This window comes from Drosophila innubila (genome assembly GCF_004354385.1).
Source record: "Drosophila innubila isolate TH190305 chromosome 3R unlocalized genomic scaffold, UK_Dinn_1.0 2_E_3R, whole genome shotgun sequence".
NCBI lineage: Eukaryota > Metazoa > Arthropoda > Insecta > Diptera > Drosophilidae > Drosophila > Drosophila innubila.
In genome coordinates this window covers 30270828-30294686 of record NW_022995380.1, presented here as the reverse complement: position 1 = coordinate 30294686, position 23859 = coordinate 30270828, and the positions used below count along the sequence as shown (strand labels likewise).

Below are 23859 nucleotides of genomic sequence, written 5' to 3'. Positions count from 1 at the left end.
TACAATACACAGACATATCCCTTTTTGGCTTACACGCAAGTCTATTTCAGGCCATTTGGTAATTGAGTACAGCACAATAAGAAGAGGGAAGAAGAGGGAAAAATCATTTTCCTGCCTATCATAATTACAGCCTACGCAGATTCAGTTGACCAACTCGAGTTGCCGGTTCTGCAAAGCTGTTAACGGATCGAGTTTCCTTATTAGCCAGCAATTAATCATTGCCATGTCATATACCATATAATTATGCTGTCTAATAACAAATGCATTTCATTCAAAGTGTAAATGCATAGAGTGAAAATTGATAGCCAATAATAAGCTTAGATTAATCATAAACAGTTTACGCTTTTAGCAAATGCATAAAAAGAATCTCAACATCTCATGGGAACACTAAAAGCCCGATATGAACATGGCCAACAGCAGGTAAAGCAGTTGGAATCCACTAAACACACACACACACACACAAACTCACACACACGACAAGTGTTGGCCATAAATCTAGCATTTACCTTTAAACTCAAAATACTGTAAGCAATGGATGAAGGTGGTATCGAAGGGTATCTGGGGGGGTAGTTGACTCTGTCGGTTACAGTTACAGCTACAGCCCTAAATCCACTAACAAATAAAGAAATAAATTGCCCATAAAAAGGATTTTGCAAATGCCGACTTCGACTACAAAAACTTCACGTACTTCGTATTTACAATTGTGCTGGAAATATTGTAGTATGAACTTAACAGATAGATTTGCGAGTATAACAGAAATTCAACAATTGGGCGTAGTAAGTACTCAGGCGTCAATTTCTATTCCTTATTTTTTTTTTGTCAGTTCACACGAGTATTAATAAAAAATGCATTTAAATTCAATAATAAACGTAAAAGTTCAAATCACGCGCTTGAACTTCAAATATCTATTATCGATATATGAACTATCGATGCAGCATGTGTTGGTAAATGCTAAATGCAGTGTGACCTCACGATAACCAAACAGTTGTGGTAAATCAGATGGTAATTAATAAATACTGAATATTGTTCGCGTGTGGCCACACTGGAAAATTTAAATTTAGTTTAATGCAATAACTTTGAAATTCATAAATTGTTTGATGAACATTTAAAATTCGAAACGGGATAAAATTATGGAGAACATTTTTATGAAGGTTTGAAGTTCGTCACCCTAAGGGAAAAGAAGTTAAAAATTTAATTCTAAAAAAAATATAGAAAAATCGAAAAAATTCTAACAAAACTCTGCAAAAATTTCAAAAATTATAACTTCAATATGAAGAAAAATTCCAGTTTAGGTGAATTTACTTGGGTGCAACCAAATTTTCATTTTGATTAAATTAGAACAAGCTGCCAGATCGGGAAATTTTGCAGGGTGGCAGCCTTTGCACCGGGTGGCAATCTTCCACACAATTGCTGTCAAGTTTTTAGGGGGAACGGTCGTGAAAACCATCAATCGCGTAAAACTTTTGTTTTAAGTACAGCAAATGTACCAATTATACAGCAGCACAACAAATAATTTTATACAATTACTTTTACACTAAAATGCTGCGAATATTGTGCAAGAAATATAAACAAATTTAGTATTATATATAACAGAAAAGGCATCGATTGCCGTGTTCTGCGCCAGGAACGGAACGAAGGGAACGGAACGTGTTTGGGGCGGACTTGTTTTTTAGTGTCTAGTGTGCAAAATAATAAGAAAAAGAGGACGCTGCTGCAACTAACTGTGTTTTTTGTTTTTGGGGAGAAATAGCCGCCACAGGAGTGCCAAGAGCCAAGTTAAAAGAGGTGTCTCTCTTTATATACATATATGTGTGTGTGTTGTGTATACGTGTGCGCTACAAGAACAAGCTGTGTGCGTTTGTATTGGTGTGCTTGAGTGCGCCGCAGTTGTGCGTGTGTGTGTGTGTGCTGCGGTCTTGATGTCTGCGCACACAGGTGAATTATTGTTGCAATACGACGCTGCGCTGCCTTGACGCTGCTGCCACCTCTGCTGCTGCTGCTGCGACAAAGCTGAAAAGCTGAAAGCTAAATCCGAAAAGTTAAACAACAACAACAAAAGACAAACTGTGAAAAATGCTGCGTTTTCTAAGTCGTCGCAAGGTGCGCAACAACTATGCGGATAATACAAGCAACCTGCGAGGTGGCGGTGCTGCTGGCGTCGGCGGCGCTGTCACTGCCGGCAGCAGCGGCGGCGTCGGGTCACAGATTAAACCCCAACGCATTGTGGTAAACAAAAACAAAATCGACTGCCGTGTTATACTGCTCGATAATACTGACCTTTCCATCGAATTATCGGTGAGTATATCGAATTACACCATCGAACTTATCTACAGGGACACACTGTTGAAGGGGGTGGGAACAGAAGGGGGGATTATTATTGTTTTTGTTTTAAAACATTCCATGATTGCGTGTGATAAACAAAACTAAACAAGAAGGAAACTTGAGTTTGAGCATGTCGAAGAACTGATACTCTAACAGAGGACTAAAAAAAATTAAATATAAATTTGTGTTACAATAAGACGCGATTTCCAAACAAAAAAAAACATTTATTTAATCTAGTTTATTTATTTATTTATTAAGTGTCAACTAAGAACAGTTGATTAAAATTAAAATTGATACTGATGTGATAAAAAAGCAAGTGGGCGGTTACAGTCGAGCGCGCTCGACAGTAGGATACCCTGTGCCTAGGTACTCTGTACTGAAAGTTGATTTTTGACCGATCAATCCTATGACAGCTATATGATATAGTCGACCGAAGAGAACGAACTTTGATCAGGATGGACAAAACCAACTTAAATGCATATTCTAACAGTTTGGTTAAGATATCTCAAAAAACATAAAACTTTTTCATACTAAGACTTAATTTTCGATTAAGCGTCTCTATTGCAGCTATATGATATAGTGGACCGATTTTAACCAAACTGGGTCAGCATGTATAATACAAGCCCAGATATTTAGATATCTCAACAAGCAAAAATCTTTTTCATACTAAAACATTTTCGATGAATCGTTCCTATAGCAGCTATATAATATAGAGAGCCGATCTAAAAATAAAAACAACTCTGCCTATAGTACCCAGGAACCTACATACCAAGTTTGAAGTCTCTAGCTTTTATGGTTTCTGAGATTGACGTGTTCAAACAGACAGACGGACGTCTATTTACTACGATAAAAACTAAGAAATACAAAAAGTTACATATTTCAAGGCAGAATTAAAATACCCGCTGTTAGAGTATAATGAACTGCTGATCGGGTAACGCATTATATCAGTGGCAAAGACAAACGTGATTATTTCAGGGTCAATTTAAACCAAAAACACACATAAAAATTAATATGTTTTGCTTTTCGCTTTGATTGCAGAAAAAAGCGCTGGGAAGTTTCCTCTATGAGCAGGTCTTCTACGCTCTGGACATCATCGAGAAGGATTACTTTGGCCTGCAGTTCATGGACGCCAATCATGTGAAGCATTGGCTCGATCCCACCAAGCCCATCAAGAAGCAGGTCAAAAGTGAGTAAAGATGGCAATTTAAACTCTTTAATGTATTATAGTTAATTTATTTATATAATTTATTTTAGTTGGACCACCGTATACATTCCGACTGAAGGTTAAATTCTACTCATCGGAGCCAAATACGCTGCGTGAGGAATTGACACGATATTTGTTCTTTCTGCAATTGAAACAAGATTTGCTGGAGGGGCGTCTCGACTGTCCAGATGATAAATCCGCCGAACTCTGCGCTTTGGCCTTGCAATGTACGTGCTTCTTGGCGAATTGGCACTTGAGAAAGAACATATAAATTTATTTAAACAATGCAAACTGTTGAAGATGAATGGAGAATGGCCAGCATGACTGTGACCTCTGCTAGACGAGACAATAGCGAATGTCGAACTCGAGTTCTCAACCGATAGAAAGAGAGAGAGAGAGAGAGAGATTACTTCTTTTTAATGGTCTTTTCATAACATTGTATTTAAACCCGGCATCTAAAACATACAAAGGGGCTATTAAGTTTGTGACAATGTATTTCACAGATAGAATGAGGCATATACGACTCTATAAAGTATATTTACTCTTGAGCAGCATATACAGTCGAGTCGATATAAACATTTACGTCAGTCTGTCGGTCTGAATACACACCTACAGTGTCTCCCAGCTTATTTGACCCACAAGTCTCACATAGCACATATTTAAAATGAATGAATAAAGCCATATTTGCCGTATCATTTATGTAGAATTATCTAGAATCAAGGAGTGTCTAAATATAAATATTAGGTGCCATCTTGTTTACAAATTTAATAAAATCTTTATCGGTTTGAGTAAAGACTTAAGACGGTTGTCAACCGTTTTGATAGGTACACCCACAAAGAAAGAAATATTTGCATTTATATTCGCAAGAAAATTTAACAAGAGTTAGAAAAACCATAGTTACATTTCCTAATACTAATGACGTAATTTCTCAAATTTTTAAGTATTCTGTATGTATTTATAAATTTAAATTCCCATTTTTTTACTCTGAATATTTTGGTTATTTAAATTTCTAATCTCCTAATTTATGATAAATTTAATTTACATTCTGAGTTGGGGTAACTTCAATTTTATTCCTGCACAATGCTAAATCAGTCAGTCAGTTGGACAAACAACTTTATATATTCTTATACTAATCTTTTACAAATCATAGATATAATTTTTTTTATCTATGTAATTAAATTTATTAATATCTCTCATTTTTTTTCATTCACAGCTGAACTTGGTGACTACGATGATCAGGTTCATTCGGCGGCTACAGTTTCCGAGTTTCGTTTTGTGCCGGAGCAGACGGAGGATCTGGAGATTGCCATATTGGAGGAGTACAAGACATGTCGGGGCTTAACGCCAGCTCAGGCTGAGACGGCTTTCCTGAACAAGGCCAAGTGGCTGGACATGTATGGAGTGGACATGCACACGGTGCTCGGCAAGGATAGCTGCGAATATCATTTGGGTTTGACGCCCACGGGAATACTGGTGTTTGAGCGAGATCAAAAGATTGGCCTCTTCTTTTGGCCAAAGATTAGTAAGCTGGATTTCAAGAAGAAGAAGCTAACGCTCATTGTCATCGAGGACGATGACGAGGGACGCGAACAGGAGCACACGTTCGTCTTTCGATTGTACAATGAAAAGGCCTGCAAGCATTTGTGGAAATGCGCCGTGGAGCATCACACCTTCTTCCGCCTGCGAGCACCTGTCAAAGGTCCCTCCGCTCGCCAGAACTTCTTCCGCATGGGATCCCGCTTCCGCTACTCCGGCCGCACTGAATTCCAGACCACGCAGCAGAGTCGCGCCCGTCGCACGGTGCAATTCGAGCGACGTCCGTCGCAGAGATTCGCCAGTCGTCAGTCGCATCTGTTGCGGGAGCGTCAAAAGGAATCGGCCGCTGCTGCCGTGGCAACTGTAAATGCTCGTGCCGCCGCCGCCGCCGCAGCTGCTGCCTCTGCCGCTGCAGCTGCCACATCTCAAGTGGCAACTCCACTGCCTATAGAAAATAATAATGAAACATTCGACTCGCTCATTTCGGCTGATCAGTTTATGACCGTAACACCTTCTCCCTCCGTTCTTACTGTTATACAAAATTCGGCCATTATTGAACCGGATGCCGCCTGCAGTGGCTCCATTAGCTCATCCAGTCAAGCTGCGGCAGCTTGCGCCTCCTTGGGTCGCAATTCCCTCAAGTCCAACTTCAGCAACGATGATCCGGCTTACAGCAAAATTGGCTCCATTGGCAAGGCGGCGGGACTCTCTGTTAAGTAAGTGTACAGACACCTCCAAAATTCCCCATATAAATATTGATATATAATACCAAGAATACCTAAATTGGAACCAAAAACTAAAAAACTTTCAAGTAATATTTCCTAATAATTAAACTAGAAAAACCAATTATACGAAAAATGTAGGTCGGAAATTAAGATAAGGAAAAATAATTGGTGCAAATTATACTAAACACAAAGATATTGAGAAACCTGGAAAAAAAATAAGGAAATGTTAAATTATAAACGGAAAAAAAATATAATTGGGACAAAAACACCACAAATTCAGAATTCGAGAATAAATTAGGAAATTTTGAATAAAATTAATGAAAAGTTAAATGAGGAAATAATTCCTAAAACAATTAAACTTTGGGTAAAAATAAGGAAATAAAAGTAAAAAATTGGGAGAATCGAGTAATTTTTTCAGGAAATTAGGTTTGATTTCGGTTTTTGCATTTTTAATAATTAATTTTTACAAAAGATGATAGGTTTACTAATTGATTTAAGTTTTAAAAATATTTTAAAAGGATAATGTATACAGATATAATATGTAAATCATGATATTGTTTTAAAAAGAAAGGTCAGTCTGAATCGAAAAAATCAATGCCACCTTTTCTTAATATTAATGAATGAGATTTATCCTAATATTTTTTAGTCTCAATTTTTTTGTTGCTACATTTTTTAGTATCCTTAAATTTTATTTTTAGTATTTTGTTACAGAGCTACCATTATTTGAAAATGTACTTATATTTCCTGTATTTTACTTGATTTTAGATTGGAACCGGAGTACACGCCTCCTTATTCACCGAATGCCACCAAGAACTTTGATGAGACGAATCCATTCCGTAGTGCGGCAACTTCGCATCATGGCAGCTTTGGCAAGGCATCAATTAGCTCCGGTCAGCTCAGGTGAGTCTTCGAATCTTTTTTATTTAAATTTATTGCTCTTCTTGTATCGCTTTTGTTTAAATTTTTGACTAATACGCATTGTTTTGTATTTCTCACGCATCTGTGTTTTATTTTTTTGTTTTTCTGTATTCTGTGTTATATCATTGTGCAGTGTTAGGAGCGGCTTGTCGGATAAAGATAGAGAGCTAGATTCATTACTTAAGTCCATTGTTAAAGATCCATCCCCATCAGTGCTTGCAAACGAAGCCATTAATGATGCTAACAGTATCAGGTAGCGTAAATAAAATACTATAAATATGCACTTTTAATTGTAATATCAATAAATTATTTGAATTTGGAATTTAACTCTTTTTGCAGGGTGACCATCAACAAGACCTTTGACATGGATCACAATACGGAGACACTGAAGCGACTCTCGAATACAACAAACAATGAGAAGCCCAACAATCAAGTGAAACTGGCCAATGTGGGCGCCACAGCGTTGCCACCCGGCAACATCAAGTGCAATATACTAAAGGGTAAGATTTTTGTAACTATCATAATACCCGTTACCCGCAGCATACAAGAGTATATTGGCTTAGTTGCCATGTATGTAACAGGGATTGCAAAATATAAATTATGACAATTTTATCATTTTGTGGCCTTCCATATTAAATGGTGTTTTACATCACTGTCCACTGTTTCCGTACTTTTTCCTTGACACTAATTCAAAAATTTTAAACTGTCATAACTTTGTCAAATCTCATCCGATTTCCTTGCCAAATGTCAATATTATCATCTTTTGGCCACTAGTTTGATCCTGCAAAATTGGAAATTTAAATTTTTCTTCATCATTGTCTATTTTTTTCACACTTTCATACCTGGTAGGTTTTTTAACAACTTTAAACCGTCGAAACTTTGTCAAATCTTTACCGATTTCCTTGCGGATTGTCAATTTCATCATTATTTGGCCTCTAATTTGATTCTGCATCAAAATTTTACTTAGTTAAAAAATTTCATATTTTTCGATCACTTGTCCCTTTTCTATTACTTTTCCATACTTTCCCCTTGACACTTTTTTCAAAATTTCAATCTCCCATAACTTTGTCAAATCTTTACCGATTTGCTTGCGGATTGTCAATTTCATCATTACTTGGCCTCTAAATTGATGCTGCATTAAAATTTTACTTAGTTAAAAAATTTCATATTTTTCGATCACCGTCCATTTTTCTATTACTTTTCCATACTTTCCCCTTGACACTTTTTCCAAAACTTCAATCTCTCATAACTTTGTCAAATCTTAACCGATTTTCTTACGGATTGTCAATTTTATCATTATTTGGCCTCTAATTTGATGCTGCATTAAAATTTTACTTAGTTAAAAAATTTCATATTTTTCGAGCACTTGTCCCTTTTCTATTACTTTTCCATACATTCCCCTTGACACTTTTTTCAAAACTTCAATCTCTCATAACTTTGTCAAATCTTTACCGATTTCCTTGCGGATTGTCAATTTCATCATTATTTGGCCTCTAATTTGATGCTGCATCAAAATCTTACTCAGTTAAAAAATTTCATATTTTTCGATCACTGTCCATTTTTCTACTACTTTTCCATACTTTCCCCTTGACACTTTTTTCAAAACTTCAATCTCTCATAACTTTGTCAAATCTTTACCGATTTCCTTGCGGATTGTCAATTTCATCATTATTTGGCCTCTAATTTGATGCTGCATCAAAATTTTACTTAGTTAAAAAATTTCATATTTTTCGATCACTGTCCATTTTTCTACTACTTTTCCATACTTTCCCCTTGACACTTTTTTTAAAACTTCAATCTCTCATAACTTTGCCAAATCTTTACCGATTTCCTTGCGGATTGTCAATTTCATCATTATTTGGCCTCTAATTTGATGCTGCATCAAAATTTTACTTAGTTAAAAAATTTCATATTTTTCGATCACTGTCCATTTTTCTATTACTTTTCCATACTTTCCCCTTGACACTTTTTTTAAAACTTCAATCTCTCATAACTTTGCCAAATCTTTACCGATTTCCTTGCGGATTGTCAATTTCATCATTATTTGGCCTCTAATTTGATGCTGCATTAAAATTTTAATTAGTTAAAAAATTTCGTATTTCTCGATCACTGTCCATTTTTCTACTACTTTTCCATACTTTCCCCTTGACACCTTTTTCAAAATTTCAATCTCTCATAACTTTGCCAAATCTTTACCGATTTCCTTGCGGATTGTCAATTTCATCATAATTTGGCCTCTAATTTGATGCTGCATCAAAATTTTACTTAGTTAAAAATTTCATATTTTCGATCACTTGTCCTTCTCTCTTAACTAAATTTACCGATTTTTACGGATTGTCAATATCTTTTTGGCCTCTTTTGATGCATTAAAATTTTCAAATTTCGTATTTTCGAGTCCCTTTTCTAACTTTTATCGTGCCAATTTATCGTGCAATAAGACGGCGATTTGAGAAATTCGATTTGCTAGAGGGTCAAATTTGGGATCAAAGTTCCCACTTTGAGAAAATTTCTAGTTATAACTTAACTATCCTATTTGCATACTTATTTTATAACTAATATCTTTGATTTTATTTGAAACAGCTCGCGTGGAGGAGGAACTGGGAGCCAGTGGCAATGCGAAGTTGACCAATCAAATGTTTGTGCCTGCCGCGCACTCGAGCAGCAGCAGCAACACCAACAGCAACAACATGCACGTCAACAACAACAACAATAATAATCTGAATCACTCACACAACGACGGACCGGATTCCCTGAATGCCACCTACATATCTGTGGTGAGTTGGAATTGAAATTCAAATTGAAAATTGGAGAGACAAAACAAGTTATCTCCCCAATGCATTGCACTTATTTCATGCTTTCTGTACATTTACATTATTCTTTGTTGTTTTGTTTTGTTTATTTACATTTTGTTTTGTGTGTGCACTCTATGTTTGTTGTGTGTGTGTGTGTGTGTGTGTGTGGTTGTTGCTTGATGTATTAGGGTGGCGATAAGTTGACGCTCAGCATACCGGAACAAAAGCCGAGCAGTGGCAGCGGCAACAGCAGCAGCTCGAGCACTTTAAATGCCCGTGCCAGCAGCAGCTCACCCTTTAGCAATGCGACATTTGTCTCCGGTTACAGTGGGCCACCAACGCCGCCATTATCGCTGCCAGCATCGATAAATCATACCAACAACAACAGCACAAGTGTCACCACCATAAGCACGCCCAGCATTAATGTAAATGCGACAACTGCAACTGCAACTGCAACATCGACAGGAATCGATGCAACACCCTTGCTGAGCAATGCCTCGGCAGCTGAAATACTCATTAATGAAATATTCATTAACAATATTATCAACAATAATACAACGACGACGAGTGCTAGTGGTGCAAGTGGTTCTAGTGGTGCACAGACCAAATCCACAACATCCACATCCACTTCCACTTCCACAACAACACCCAGCGCTGGCACCTTGCTCTTCTCCACGCTCAGCGAACAGGAGCGTTTGGAGGCCCAGAAGTCGCAACAGCAACAACAAACGAATCAAACTGAAGTTGATTCAGCGCAATGTGAAAAGGTTTGGCTATTTTACGAGTCAGTGTTGCCAGCAAAAATTTCAGATATAAAACAGAGTAGAAGCGAAAGAATTAAAAATAAATATGTTAAAAGAATATGTAAAATGCAGAATAAATAGATAATCTTTTAAACAGTTTCTCTTGAATTTTGAAATTTATTTCAAATATTTTAGAGTATTAAAAAATAAAATTTAATTGGTTAAAAGAATATTTAAGATGCAGAATAAATAGATATACTTTTATACAATTATTATTGAATTTTTAAATGTATTATAAATATTTTAAAGTATTAAAAAATGGAAAAGAAAATGAACTTAAAATTAATATGCTAAAAACGAGGGCTAAGCTTAAATACACAAAAAAAATTAATTAATTGTGTTCCCAAGTAGTTTGTTTTCAAGTAATTTATTTTATATATTTAAAAATATTAATAATAATAATTATGCCAACAAAAAGTCCAAGTTTATATGCAGCCAAAAACACCAGAAAATTTATGGTTGTGCATTTTTCTTTAACTTAGTCTTTTTTAAATTATTTTAAGATATTAAAAAAAATGAAAAAAAAAGTATTCAAAATTAATAAAATAAACATGATAAAGAAAATTCTGAGCAATAATGCAAAAATAAAATTGGGTAAAAACTATATTTACAAATAATTTTTTTTCAATACTTAAAAAAAAGGAAAATAAATAGTATTAATAATAAATATGCTAAAGTACACAAAAAAAATGTAGCATATCTTTAATATACAAATTTGTAAATTATAGAGTATTAAATAGGCTAGATCGAGCGATAAATAAGCTGGCAACACTGTTACCACTAGAAATTTGTGAAATTTGGGTGAAAGCTGTCTTCTGTTCTATCAACTTGTTCTGCAAACTAACATTAAAAATCATTTCAATATGCACGCACAATAACCCGATTATAATTTTAAATAAACACTGGAATAATTGACTAATTTGATGAATTACTTTTCACAGAAGAACAGTCTGCAGCTGGAAAATAGACGTATTGCGGCAGCCAACAGCAGCAAGGATATGGTCTCCCCTTGGTTGGTGTCATCCGAAAGTGTTTCAGCACCCAAAGGACGCGAGCCGACCATAATACGCAAATCCGTTATTACAACACAGTTGTAATTATTATTTAAAATTTGTTTAACTATACATATTATTATTATGATTATGATTATCATTATTATTAGTGTAAGCGTAAATGTTCGTATTTATATTGTGTAAGCTGATATTAACTATGACAAAACTTAGAGAACTTCCTTTTTAAGCATTCCAATCGATAGAAAGACAATTGAGAGAGCAGGTCCAATCAAAAATGAACACTTTGTTAACTGTCCATTAAATGTGCCTTAAATTATACTTAATATAATAATTGTGCTTAAACAAAAACGGAAACTGAAACTGATGTAGAAACAATGTACTTAAACAAAAAAATACATTACCTACTCGTAATGTATTTAATAATAATAATATTAAGTGTATAGACTGGATTTCTTTAGAAACAAAAAAAAAAAAAAAAAAAGAAAGAAAATGATAAAGCAAAAGTGATGTCTGTCTTTCTGCTTGATATATACAACGATCTATATTTTAGCTTAGAAAATGTGACGATAATGACGATGTTCTTTATTTCAAATTGCAGTATTCAAATTTTAACCGACCGATCGATTAATGAACAACGAATAATAAATATCACATCAAGTTTTTTCCAATATATATATATATCAAATGTTATTAATAATAACTCATTTATATACATACATATGGCATTTCAATATTTTTTGTATACAAAATGCATTTCTATAATTAAATGTATCAAAAATGAAAACAAAAACATGACGAAAATATATAGATATATATATATACAATAAATATGCATGTAAATGTACATAAATAGTTTTTAGGGTAGTTTTTAGTTCCAGGAAGCCACCAGCTGCTATGTGACCTGCCAATGTTCAAGTACAACAGCACAGAAGGAGAAGGAGATGAAGATGGAAATGGAAATGAAAGCAACACACATATGTACTTGAAATTCCAAGATATTTTCGCAGAGACGCGAGGGTCGAGTCAAGTCATGGCACTGCAATTAAAGAACGAGACGCGAGTGTTGATTCCAAATGTCTGCACGGGGTGTGTGCGAGTGTGTGTGTGTGTGTGTATTGGTGTGTGTTCAGCTCATACATGGCAATCTCACAGTGGCGAGAATATACACATTTGTTGATGCTGCTCTCGCTGCTGATGTTATTTTCTTAATGCTTTATTTTTAGACAGCCCACAACGATGACGATGAGGGGGGTAAATAGAAGACGTCTCTGTTTGTTGCATGTGAATATACATTTTTGGAAAAACGACGCAAGTACATCTACAGTTCGACAAATAATTTTTTAGACATGGCTAAAGCTTTAAGTATATTATTTTGTCACCCTTTAAATAAATGTTTTTGCAAGTGCTTATGGTTCATAGCACAAGTTCAAAAATATAAATATTAGAAACCATTGAGCTATTTAAAAAAATAAAAAGAGTTAGATTGCTGGCAAGTCCAAATAACTGCATATATTACGGATTTTTTGATAGTTTAAACAGTTATAAATAAATTCATTTGGCTTAAATATTTAAAAAAGATAATTGTTTAACATGCTTTCAATACTCTAAGATTTTATTTTAAACAAAAAAAAATACACTTTCTTGGTATTTAATATAAATAAGTTAATTTGGCTTAAATATTTAAAAAAAATAATTGTTGAACATGCTTAAAATAGTCAAAGATTTTATTTTGAAAAAAAAAAAAAAATACACTTTCTTGGTATTTAATATAAATTTGGTATTTAATTAAATATTTAAAAAAAATAATTGTTGAACATGCTTTCAATACTCTAAGATTTTATTTTAAACAAAAAAAAAAAATACACTTTCTTAGTTTTTAATATTTATTTCTTATGCATTATTATTTTTCTTTGTCAAAAGAATTACTTGATTAGCTGTACATACGAGTAGTTAGTTCGAGCATGTGGATCGCATCTCATCGGATTCCATCCTCACCTTTTTAGCCCCTCACCTCACCTCACCTCGATTTTTATCTTGTGGGTGTGTGCAAAATTATCGCCATTTCCTGCATGTGGAAAATGTGCTAAAAATAATGCCAAATTGCAATTGCAGCTAAAGGAAAAACGGAATGAAAAAGATCTGTTGGGCTTTAATTAAAATGGATGCTATTTATTTGTAAGACTGTAAAATTTAGACTCGTTTTTTTTTTTTGTTGTTTTTTGGTTTGGTTTAAGTTTAAATCTCATATTAAGTTCTCCTTTCGTCATTAGCGACACTTCCAATAAATATTAATATATATATATATAATACATTTCGTTGCTGTCTGATTGATCCATTGTTTGATTGATGCATTAATTGACTGATTGATTGATTGACAGGCAGGGCAGCAAGAGGTTTTCACTTAAAATTAATCATTGTTAATCTCATAAAGCTCAAATTGTGCTTATGTTGTTGTGCGTGTGTGCAAGTGTGTGTGCATGTGTGTGTGCAAGTGTGTGTGTGTGTGTTGGCTTAGAAGCACTTGCGATGAACAATGCCAGGGCCGGATTCATCGTATTCCTGCTTAGAGATCCACATCTGCTGGAAGGTGGACAGGGAGGCCAAAATGGAGCCACCGATCCAGACGGAATATTTGCGCTCTGGTGGTGCAATGATCTTAATCTTGATGGTGGATGGCGCCAGGGCGGTGATCTCCTTCTGCATGCGATCGGCGATACCCGGATACATGGTGGTGCCACCGGACATGACAATGTTGGCATAGAGATCCTTGCGGATATCCACATCGCACTTCATGATCGAATTGTAGACAGTCTCATGGATGCCGCACGATTCCATGCCCAGGAACGAGGGCTGGAACAGCGATTCGGGACAGCGGAAACGCTCATTGCCAATGGTGATGACCTGACCATCGGGCAGCTCATAGGATTTCTCCAGCGATGTGGAGGCAGCAGCGGTGGCCATTTCCTGCTCAAAGTCCAGGGCGACATAGCACAGTTTCTCCTTGATGTCACGCACAATTTCACGCTCCGCCGTGGTGGTGAACGAGTAACCACGCTCGGTAAGGATCTTCATCAGGTAATCGGTGAGATCGCGACCAGCCAAATCCAGACGCAATATGGCATGGGGCAGGGCATAACCCTCATAGATGGGCACCGTGTGGGAGACACCATCACCGGAATCGAGCACAATACCGGTGGTACGACCGGAGGCGTACAGTGAGAGCACCGCCTGGATGGCCACATACATGGCCGGAGCATTGAATGTCTCAAACATGATTTGGGTCATCTTCTCGCGATTGGCCTTGGGATTCAGGGGGGCCTCGGTGAGCAGGACGGGATGCTCCTCGGGTGCGACACGCAATTCATTGTAGAAAGTGTGATGCCAGATCTTCTCCATGTCATCCCAGTTGGTAATGATGCCGTGCTCAATGGGATATTTCAGCGTCAGGATACCTCTCTTGGACTGCGCCTCGTCGCCCACATAGGAATCCTTCTGGCCCATGCCCACCATCACGCCCTGATGCCGTGGACGACCCACAATCGAGGGGAAGACGGCACGGGGTGCATCGTCTCCGGCAAAGCCAGCTTTGCACATTCCGGAACCATTGTCCACGACTAATGCGGCAACCTCATCATCACACATCTTGGCGACTTTTCACTGCAAAATAGAGTACAGCAAATTTTGGAAAATGATTTGGTATTGAAAACGCCGAATTTCGAATTAAACTTATGCTGAGATTTTGAAAACTTTTCCAAATATTTAACGAGCAGCTACAAAACAAAATCTGACAACTAAATTTTTGCTCATTGAAATTTCATAATTTGTAAAATTTGTAAAATTTGTGTTTCATTTTTTTTTTGAAAAATATTTGAAAACTAACCGTTTGTGTCGACGTAGGAAAAAGGAAAATTTATAAATTGTATAGCAACACTTTCGCTGTAGAACTGCGAGTGTCTGCTGGACTGTAATGAGCTAATATTTATACCATTTGGACCGACCCTCAGTCGAGCTGATTTTCCACACACACAAACAGAAAGATACACAGATACAGATACAGATACATCTGCAGGCAGAGATACATCTGAAGAGATTGAGAGATAGAGACAGCGACAATTCACAGACATTTGCAGCACATGGATGCACATTTCGCTTAAAGGGGAAATATTTGAATATTTATTTTAAAAATACTTTTTTTTTTCATTTCATTTCGTTTTTATTTTTTTCTGTTTTTTCATAATTTTCGACGACGCTGAAAATCTGAGCGCAGGGTAAACAAAAATTGCTCAAACACACACAAATATTATCTGATACCCTTTGCAAGAGGGTGTTTAGATTATTTCAGGATTCTCGCAATTTTCAAGTTATGTGAACGAAAAGTAATAATATATAATAATAAAATAAAATCCAAGTAAAATTTCTTAATTATCATAATTGATATATTTAATTGAAATTAACAAACCCAAAATAGTGTCAAATATAATATAATTTTGGTCATACAATAATCATAAAATGCGTCTTTAATATTTTAAATATATCGAAAAATATATTCATATTATATATTTGTCCAAGCCTCAAAAAAATCGCTATGAGTACATACGGTCAATAAATTTCAATACACTTACCAATTTTTTTTTCTTCTGAAAATAATTAAAATAAAATGTTTAAATGTATTTAAACATCGGTGCATTTATTCAAATTTTACTTGTATCTAAATTATATATTTTATATCAATCAATTTTGGATCAATATTTAATATTTTCTATATTTAATTTTTTATATCTTTTAATTATATATTCTGGCTAAGTGTCCTTAAAGTCTAAAGACTATTTTTTAACTGCTTTATGAATAGTCTAGCGCTTTAAGAACTTTTCTTTAAACATATTTAAGTATTTCATAAGCAAAAACAGATAATTATAACAAGAAAAATCTTAAAGAGTATTTAATTATCGGCATTCCAATTATGAATTCTGAACGAATTTTCATGTTTTTCTTTTTTGTATACAGTCGATCCTCCGTGAAGGCGTCGTAGGCGTTTCTCTGTGTGTGTGTGTGTGTGTGTGTGTGTGCGGGTGTGCGAGTGTGAGTAGATATTTTTTTGTTTTGTCTAATTTTTAATCAACATTTGCACGTTGGTCCAATCCATACATGGGGATGGATGGAACACTCTCATCTGAGCAGAGAGCGCACTCGTAATTAGAAAAAAGAATTTCAAAACAAAACAACAAATTAAATATAAATAAATGTATATCGAAAATACGCGCCACATACTTGTGTGTACAATGTGGGTGTGTGTTGTGTGTTGAGGTGTAGATAGGAGGGTAGGGTTAGGGCCATTTCGACACCATAATTATAAGTCGAAATTTGTTAATAGATCGCATATTGCATTTATAAGTAGATCGATCTTACATGCAAAGTATCAACAGCAATTATGTAAATATGACCAGGAAATCAAGTGAATAATTTCTGCTTATTATTTAATGTTTAATTAGCTCTTAAACAATAACACAAATTATGTTTATTGTTTACACAATACGTTTATTGTTTGAATGAGAAGGAGAGAAAATATAAATACAAATATTTATCTCACATTCTCACGTTTTTTGCAAAAGATTCTTTAGTTCTGACTCGCAGATGCGAATGGAAATCTATTTTTAAAAGCAGATTTTTCAATTGTATATCGTGTATATATGTTGGTATTTGTTTGGGCAGATAATTCAGGTGCAAATACTGGGCATTTGTGGCTGGCAAATACTCTGAAATTAAATTAAATATATTTAATTAAATCATTTTCAATATTATTGTTAACCTGATTATATTCAATATCATTTATTTGTATTCTCAAGTTCATTTGCTTGCATATTTATTTGTTAACATAATTTTTGTTGTTTTCGTAAGCATGAAGGGCATCTTGAAGTCGAGCAGAACCGACTTGAAGGCTTCTTTTAACATATTTATGGTATTATCAAATTCCTTAATCATTGTTATACCACATAGTCGATGAGTTATACCATAGGGTATATTATAAGTTGTATTAAGCTATGCCACAAGCAGATAAAGATAAGTTTCTAATTTCTAAGTAAAAATAAAACAAAATTAAACAATGCTAAGAAATTCATAATAAAATATTTATTTTCCAAAAATGTCATAAAAAAAATATAATAAAAAAATAATTAATAGTGTAATTCATAGTCGTATACACTCAAAAATTCATTAGGCTTATTTGTTAATTAGCTATGTACTTATACTCAATCAACTCGAAAACTTTAATTGGTTCACTGACAACAGGGAATTAAGGAAATTAATTAAACTAATTTAGAGCTCGTTCTTTCAAGGCCCTTTTTAGTTGTATTTTTTTTTACCAAGTAATAGTATTAGTATTACATATATACATACTATATGTGTGATTCATTCTCAATCTAAAATATTCAATGAAAATCTCATTCAGTCAAGCAGATCGTATCGTTTGTGGCTAAAACCAAGCAGCTGATTGAATTGTGTTGGCCAGCAACAACAAAATTATGCCAATTTGATGATACCACAACAAATGTGTAAATCTAAAAATATTTTTTATAAAATCTTTTGAATATATATATATATATTTATATGTAGATATGTACAGATAGACGTTGTACATACATATGTATATATTATTTTTGTGTACGGAGGCAGAGTAGGCCAGCACCTTTTAAGGATGCACCAGCAAACGGAGGTGGCGACGACCACACGGAACAGTGGGTCAAGTATGCAAATTTTCTATGTAAAATTTTTTTAAATGTTGATCAATTAAATGAGCAATAATTAAACAATTAAAGCATTTTATTAAGAAATGTATTTCAATATTATTTAAAAATTTTAAAAGATAATTAAAATTACTCCCTTCCCTTTATAGTAAACTGACTAACTTAAATTTTTAATTGCAAACGGAAAGTTGCAAAAAAGTCAAATAATAATAAAACTAATAATAAAAATGGTTTTTTTTGACAAATTTTTAGGGCAACCATTTTTAGTTTTCTGAAAACGGCTTAAATTTTAATTCCTATGAGTGAAAACCCAATATAGAAAAAACATCATGTTTTTATTGTGTATTTTATATTTCTCTCTTAAAGTTGTCGTTTAAAAAAAATAATTTGGACAAATATTTTATAGACCTTTTGTCTTTATTAAAGTTGTCATTTTAAAAAAATAATTTGCACAAATATTTTATAAGCCTTTTTCTACCACTGTTCACACGGTTTACAAATTACATAGCAAATTTGTTTTATAGATCAATAATCAAGATATATAAAATATAGTTGAAATTTAAGACTAAGAGAAAAACAATTTTAAGAAATTAAAAACTTCAATTTCTTCATAAAATATAGTTGAAATTTAAGACTAAGAGAAAAACAATTTTAAGAAATTAAAAACTTCAATTTCTATTTAACTGGTATTAAAATATCTAAAAATATTTGAGCATAGACTTAAGCTTAAAATAAATAATTTTAATTTATTAGTTCCATAATAAATTAAGTAATTATAAATGTGAATTGTTAAAAAAGAATTGCCAGAAAGACAAATAGTGTAGTGACACTTCCGTCTGGCATTTGTGTATAGCGAGGTGCCACTGTGGCACGTCGACAACTGCTTGGATTATGACAAGCAGCCGCAACGGCAACGCTGCCGTGCATTCCACGGCATATTGCAATTTTGTATTTTTAAATTGAATAATGTGCCAAGAAAATATGAAATACTTATACATATATATACTTATTTTGAATAGGAACTATATATTTTTTTATTTGCCAGCTGCATATATTCAATGTGCAGCTTAGCGGGCGCACTTGGCGTATGCGTAATGCGCAGGACTAGCGAAATCGACGATGGCACCAACGTAGTGGCCTGAGGCGAGTGCGTCTCTTGATCACCGACCAGTAGACCAGAGATTCCAGGGCAAAGACACCGCTGGCCAGCAGAAGAAGAGCACTGGCAAAGGCAAAGGCGCCGTGAAATTGGGAGAGATTCAGCGACTTGAAGTCATCCTCCTGGGCACGGGCAATCTTCTCGTGAATCAGACGAACCATATCCAGATCCCTTGCCCATTTCTGCATGTGACCCGATTCAATGACATTCTGTATGATCCCATTTATTTGCTGTAACAATTGGAATTTCTTGGGCAGCAACATGGCCACGGGATAAACATACAAGGATTCCCGACGATCGAAGCAATAGAGCTTATCCCGCTGTATCCGGGCATTGTAAAAAGCGTGCTGACGGGATACGGCTACGGCAATGTGTTCGTTATCAGCCGCTTCATTCAGACAATCCACAATATTGTAGCATATTTGAAACTTTTCACGTATGTACTTGAAGGTCTGCAGGGAAAAGAGTGGAAAGGAATGGGGTAAAAATAGAAGATGATAAGGAATAATTGTAAAATAAGTTAAATAGAAAATATTATGGAAATTTAATAGCAGAAAAATTATATAATAGAGATCGATAGATACAAAGAATGATAGATAAATGAAAAAGATATACAAAAAATGCGGATAAAATCATTTTAATAGCAGATAATAAGGGAAATAAAAATAAGGGAAAATTATAATAGGAAAGAGAATAAAGTTTAAGGTTGAAGAACAGATTAATGGAGAAAAAATTTGAATAAAATTCAATTCGTGCAAAAATAATCAATAAAAATATTATTGAAATAGCAGAAAAATTATAAGAAATAAGTTGAGAGAAGAGATTTAAAGACGGATATTATTAAAAGAAGGAGTATAAAAAAAATGGAGAAAAAACTAAATAAAATTTAATTCGTGTAAAAATAATCAATAAAAATATAATTGAATTAGCAGAAAAATTAAAGGAAATAAGTTGAGAGAAGAGATTTAAAGACAGATTTTATTAAAGGAATGAGTATAAAATAGATGAAGAAAAAACTTAAATAAAATTCAATTCATGCAAAAATAATCAATTAAAATAGATAGACAGATATTATTAAAGTAAAGAGTATAAAATAAATAGAGAAAAAACTTATGTAAAATTCAATTCATGCAAAAATAATTAATAAATATATTACTGAAAAAGCAGAAAAATTAAAAGAAATAAGTTGAGAGAAGAGATTTAAAAACAGATCAATATAAAGGAAGGAGTATAAAATAAATGGATAAAAAACTTAAATAAAATTAAATTCGTGCAAAAATAATCAATAAAAATATAATTGAAATAGCAGAAAAATTAAAGTAAATAAGTTGAGATAAGAGTTTTAAAAACAGATAATTTTAAAGGAAGAAGTATAAGGAAATGGAAATATTAAAAAATTTTAAAACAAAGTAAAATAAAAAAGAGAAGGAGAGTACAGGAACTAAATTAAACCCACCTCGCCCTCCTTATCGAGATGCCGCACATGCTCCGAACTGACCAAAATGGTCATGCGATTGCCGTAGATCTCCTCGAGGTGACTGATTTGTGTTTGAGTCGTTGGCGTTGTCAGTGTGGTAATGAGGAAACTCTGATAAGTATTGCTGAAGAAGAAGGCCATGTAGAAGGCGAGAGCAAAGAGCATTCGCAGTACCAAAGGCATCGCTTGGGCATCAACATTAATTGCCTGGGTTAAAAGAATGCCCAGCATTCTTATAGAGATGGAAAAAAAGTTGGGCAAACTATTGAGACGAAATCCCGAGACCTTTTGAGCCGCCAGCACAGCCAGCGAACTGGAGATGATGAAGATCAGCAATAGGCACCAGGCATATGTATTGAAGCCAGCCAGAAAATTGAAGAAACTGTGCTTCCTCTTCGCCCTGGCCACGCACCAGGCGAGCTCATCCTGGTGATAGGAAGTGGAGCTAGACACAACCTGGCTTATGCTCGGATCCTCATCGATGCCTCCCACGATCACATCGATTTTACTGTTGAGTATAATAGGTTAAAGGTTAAACCAACTTCGAATTTTCAAAACTACAAACTAAATCGATTTCAATGCCAAGGGTCCCCCCTTTGAAATTTTGAAAATTGAAATTTTTAAATCTCAAGTTTTCATATTTAACCAACTCCTTATGCCATAATTAGTATAAAACAGCACTTTAAATTTGATTCTGAGACATTTCATTTTTCTGTCAAAAATCATGGGAAATTAGACATAAATTTTGACTTGTAAAGTTGCCAGATAAAAAGTCTGACCAATTTCAAACTTCCATAACTTTGCCAAAACTGAACCGATTTTCAAACGGAATATCATTTTGATCATGATTTGGTTTCTAAATTCAATCTGCATTTCAATTTAATTAATTTCGGTAAAAAATTATTTTTCCTCCAGATCTGGATATTGATTTCAAATCTAAGGGTCCCCCCTTTGAAATTTGGAAAATTTAAATTTTTAAATCTTAAGTTTTCACATTTAATCACTTCTTATGCTACTATTAGTATGAAACAGCACTTTAAATTTGATTCGGAGACATTTAATTTTTCTGTAAAAAATCATGGAAATTCGGATAAAAATTTTGACTTGTAAAGTTGCCAGATAAAAAGTCTGACCAATTTCAAACTTCCATAACTTTGCCAAAACTGAACCGATTTTCAAACGGAATATCATTTTGATCATGATTTGGGTTCTAAATTCAATCTGCATTTCAATAAAATTAATTTCGTTAAAAAATTATTTCCCCTCCAGAATTGGATTTCGATTTTAAGGCTAAGGGTCCCCCCTTTGAAATTTTGAAAATTGAAATTAAAAATTAAATCTCAAGTTTTCACTTTTAATCAACTCCTTATATCGTAATTAGTATAAAACAGCACTTTAAAGTTGATTCTGAGACGTTTCATTTTTCTGTAAAAAATCATGGGAAATAAGTTATAAATTTTGACTTGTAAAGTTGGTCTATCCGAAGTCTGAGCAACTAAAAGCTGTCTTAACTTTTTCAAAACTGAGCCGATCATTGTTTGGACTTTATTAATTTTGGGTTACAAACATGTTTGTTTCTTGTGAAAAATTGACTTGGTTCATTAATTAAATTTATGATTTATGTTTTATGGAAAATCTCACTAGTATAGGCAGCCATTCATTATATATACAATGAAGTCACATTTCGCTTACCCCTCGATCAGCTGCTGGAACAGGTGAAACACATTGCTGCTCTGCATGGTGAACTCGATGGTCACATGTAATCTCTGGGCAATCGTTTCTAACAGCTGATATTCTAGGCCTGTTAACTTGGCCTGGCCTATTGGTTCATCCACTTGGCCATTGTTTGAATCAACATGCTCAACATTATGATATTCCTCCACATCGATGTAGCTGTCATCATATTGTGAGGCGGATTCGTTAGGCGTTTCGTCAGTGCTGGGTTCGTGGTAGGATTCGGAGTCCGTATCACTGCTGATGGTAAAAATGTATGGCTCCCAGGAGCCACGATAGGCAGCTCGGATGGGACAACCGCTGAGATCGTGGGGAAATTTATCCTCAAATCTGGCACGTATATATTCCTCAATTTCAACTGCAGCTAGATTCTGATTAGAGCTGTTGTTTTCTAGAGTATTCTCCGGATTAAAGCATCTTTCCATTGGAATGTCAGTTTTATTATAGTTTTCTTCTTCTTCTTCTTCCTCCCCTTCCTGCTCGTTTTCCTCATAGCTACAGGCATCCAGCAGATCGATGGCTATAACACGGTTACCACAATTGTTATCCGGATGATAGGGAAACGATGTCTTGGCATAGTAGAATTCATTCTCCTCGCTCTGTCCAATCACATTCACATTGTATAATTTATTGTTCATAAATGTCAAGAGCAATTCCACCATTAAATCTGTCATATCCTCATCAGTTTCCTCCACAGCCGCCAAATAGACCACGAACTGGGCAAAGGGATTCCAGTTCAGCATACGCTTCCAATGAGCAAAGGTCTCCTGCAAATCCTCCTCCTCCAAGTCTCCCACAACGAGAAAATAACACTGAGGTTTCTCATGCAACAGTTTCAGCTCCAATTGCGACTTTCCCTTATCCTTTTCCTGTGGCCTCGTTGTCAACAGTGTCCAGGGGAAATCCTCATGTTGGTTCAGTCCATGCAGCAATCTCTCCTGCACATCCCGATTATACGGCGTGATGCTCACACAGAGCACAGACCCGGAGAGGGCATCACTGTAGTCGAAGTACTTGCGGAGCAGTGCCAAGGTGCATGCCACCTGTGACTTGTCCTCGCCGGGCAACTGCATCAGATTGATCCCAAAGCCACTGATCACAACCAGACGCATCGCCAGCTGGAGAAGCACAAGCGTCATCTTTGGAACACTCACAGATAAATTCACTGAAATTCTATTATCCAGAACTCATTAACCTACATTTTGTATATATAAAATAAACATTAATATTGTTAACTGAAATTATTTTCCTATTCAATTTAAAACTTCAATAAATTTAACTATTTCTTTTTAACTTTTTCTTTTTAAAATAAATATAAACAATTAAATATAAAATTTATTTAAGTACTTTTCCCTTTTATTTATCTTCTACTCGGCAATTCGTCCACCTAAAGTGTGTGCAATTTAATAAATACATAAATTATCAATTTATAATTT

At 34.6% G+C, this 23859-nt stretch overlaps 3 protein-coding genes across 5 annotated transcripts; 1 reads left to right on the top strand and 2 right to left on the bottom strand.

Annotated features, from left to right (window-relative positions):
- Nucleotides 1-1408: 1408 nt before the first annotated feature.
- Nucleotides 1409-11983, top strand: LOC117791114 (band 4.1-like protein 4B). Of its 3 annotated transcripts, XM_034630774.1 has the most exons (10): nucleotides 1409-2295; nucleotides 3361-3508; nucleotides 3577-3753; nucleotides 4740-5778; nucleotides 6553-6687; nucleotides 6839-6958; nucleotides 7045-7205; nucleotides 9286-9479; nucleotides 9686-10264; nucleotides 11242-11983. In XM_034630774.1, exons 1-10 carry the CDS (start codon nucleotides 2074-2076, stop codon nucleotides 11395-11397), a joined length of 2931 nt encoding a protein of 976 aa, XP_034486665.1. In that variant the 5' UTR covers nucleotides 1409-2073; the 3' UTR covers nucleotides 11398-11983. The 3 variants fall into 3 exon arrangements, with proteins under 3 accessions (XP_034486665.1, XP_034486666.1, XP_034486667.1); XM_034630775.1 differs by lacking the exon at nucleotides 6839-6958 and having other exon boundaries at nucleotides 11242-11673; XM_034630776.1 differs by lacking the exon at nucleotides 9686-10264 and having other exon boundaries at nucleotides 11242-11673.
- Nucleotides 11984-13461: 1478 nt separating this feature from the next.
- Nucleotides 13462-15271, bottom strand: LOC117792653 (actin-87E). Its single transcript, XM_034632867.1, has 2 exons — nucleotides 15194-15271; nucleotides 13462-14970 (listed from the first exon to the last, which is right to left on the bottom strand). Exon 2 carries the CDS (start codon nucleotides 14953-14955, stop codon nucleotides 13825-13827), a length of 1131 nt encoding a protein of 376 aa, XP_034488758.1. The 5' UTR covers nucleotides 14956-14970; nucleotides 15194-15271; the 3' UTR covers nucleotides 13462-13824.
- Nucleotides 15272-19132: 3861 nt separating this feature from the next.
- Nucleotides 19133-23562, bottom strand: LOC117789533. The gene is made up of 3 exons (XM_034628565.1): nucleotides 22382-23562; nucleotides 20669-21197; nucleotides 19133-19664 (listed from the first exon to the last, which is right to left on the bottom strand). Exons 1-3 carry the CDS (start codon nucleotides 23560-23562, stop codon nucleotides 19158-19160), a joined length of 2217 nt encoding a protein of 738 aa, XP_034484456.1. The 3' UTR covers nucleotides 19133-19157.
- Between the last annotated feature and the right edge of the window lie 297 nt (nucleotides 23563-23859).

What these genes read in the sequence shown, in the direction of transcription:
- LOC117792653 (XM_034632867.1), bottom strand. Translation starts at nt 14,955, where the DNA reads ATGTGTGATGATGAGGTTGCCGCATTAGTCGTGGACAATGGTTCCGGA.
- LOC117791114 (XM_034630774.1), top strand. Translation starts at nt 2,074, where the DNA reads ATGCTGCGTTTTCTAAGTCGTCGCAAGGTGCGCAACAACTATGCGGAT. An exon ending in ACCTTTCCATCGAATTATCG is followed by an intron (nt 2,296 to 3,360) that starts GTGAGTATATCG and finishes CTTTGATTGCAG; the next exon opens with AAAAAAGCGCTGGGAAGTTT. An exon ending in CAAGTGCAATATACTAAAGG is followed by an intron (nt 7,206 to 9,285) that starts GTAAGATTTTTG and finishes TATTTGAAACAG; the next exon opens with CTCGCGTGGAGGAGGAACTG.
- LOC117789533 (XM_034628565.1), bottom strand. Translation starts at nt 23,562, where the DNA reads ATGACGCTTGTGCTTCTCCAGCTGGCGATGCGTCTGGTTGTGATCAGT. An exon ending in TTCCAGCAGCTGATCGAGGG is followed by an intron (nt 21,198 to 22,381) that starts GTAAGCGAAATG and finishes TATACTCAACAG; the next exon opens with TAAAATCGATGTGATCGTGG. An exon ending in ATCTCGATAAGGAGGGCGAG is followed by an intron (nt 19,665 to 20,668) that starts GTGGGTTTAATT and finishes TTTTCCCTGCAG; the next exon opens with ACCTTCAAGTACATACGTGA.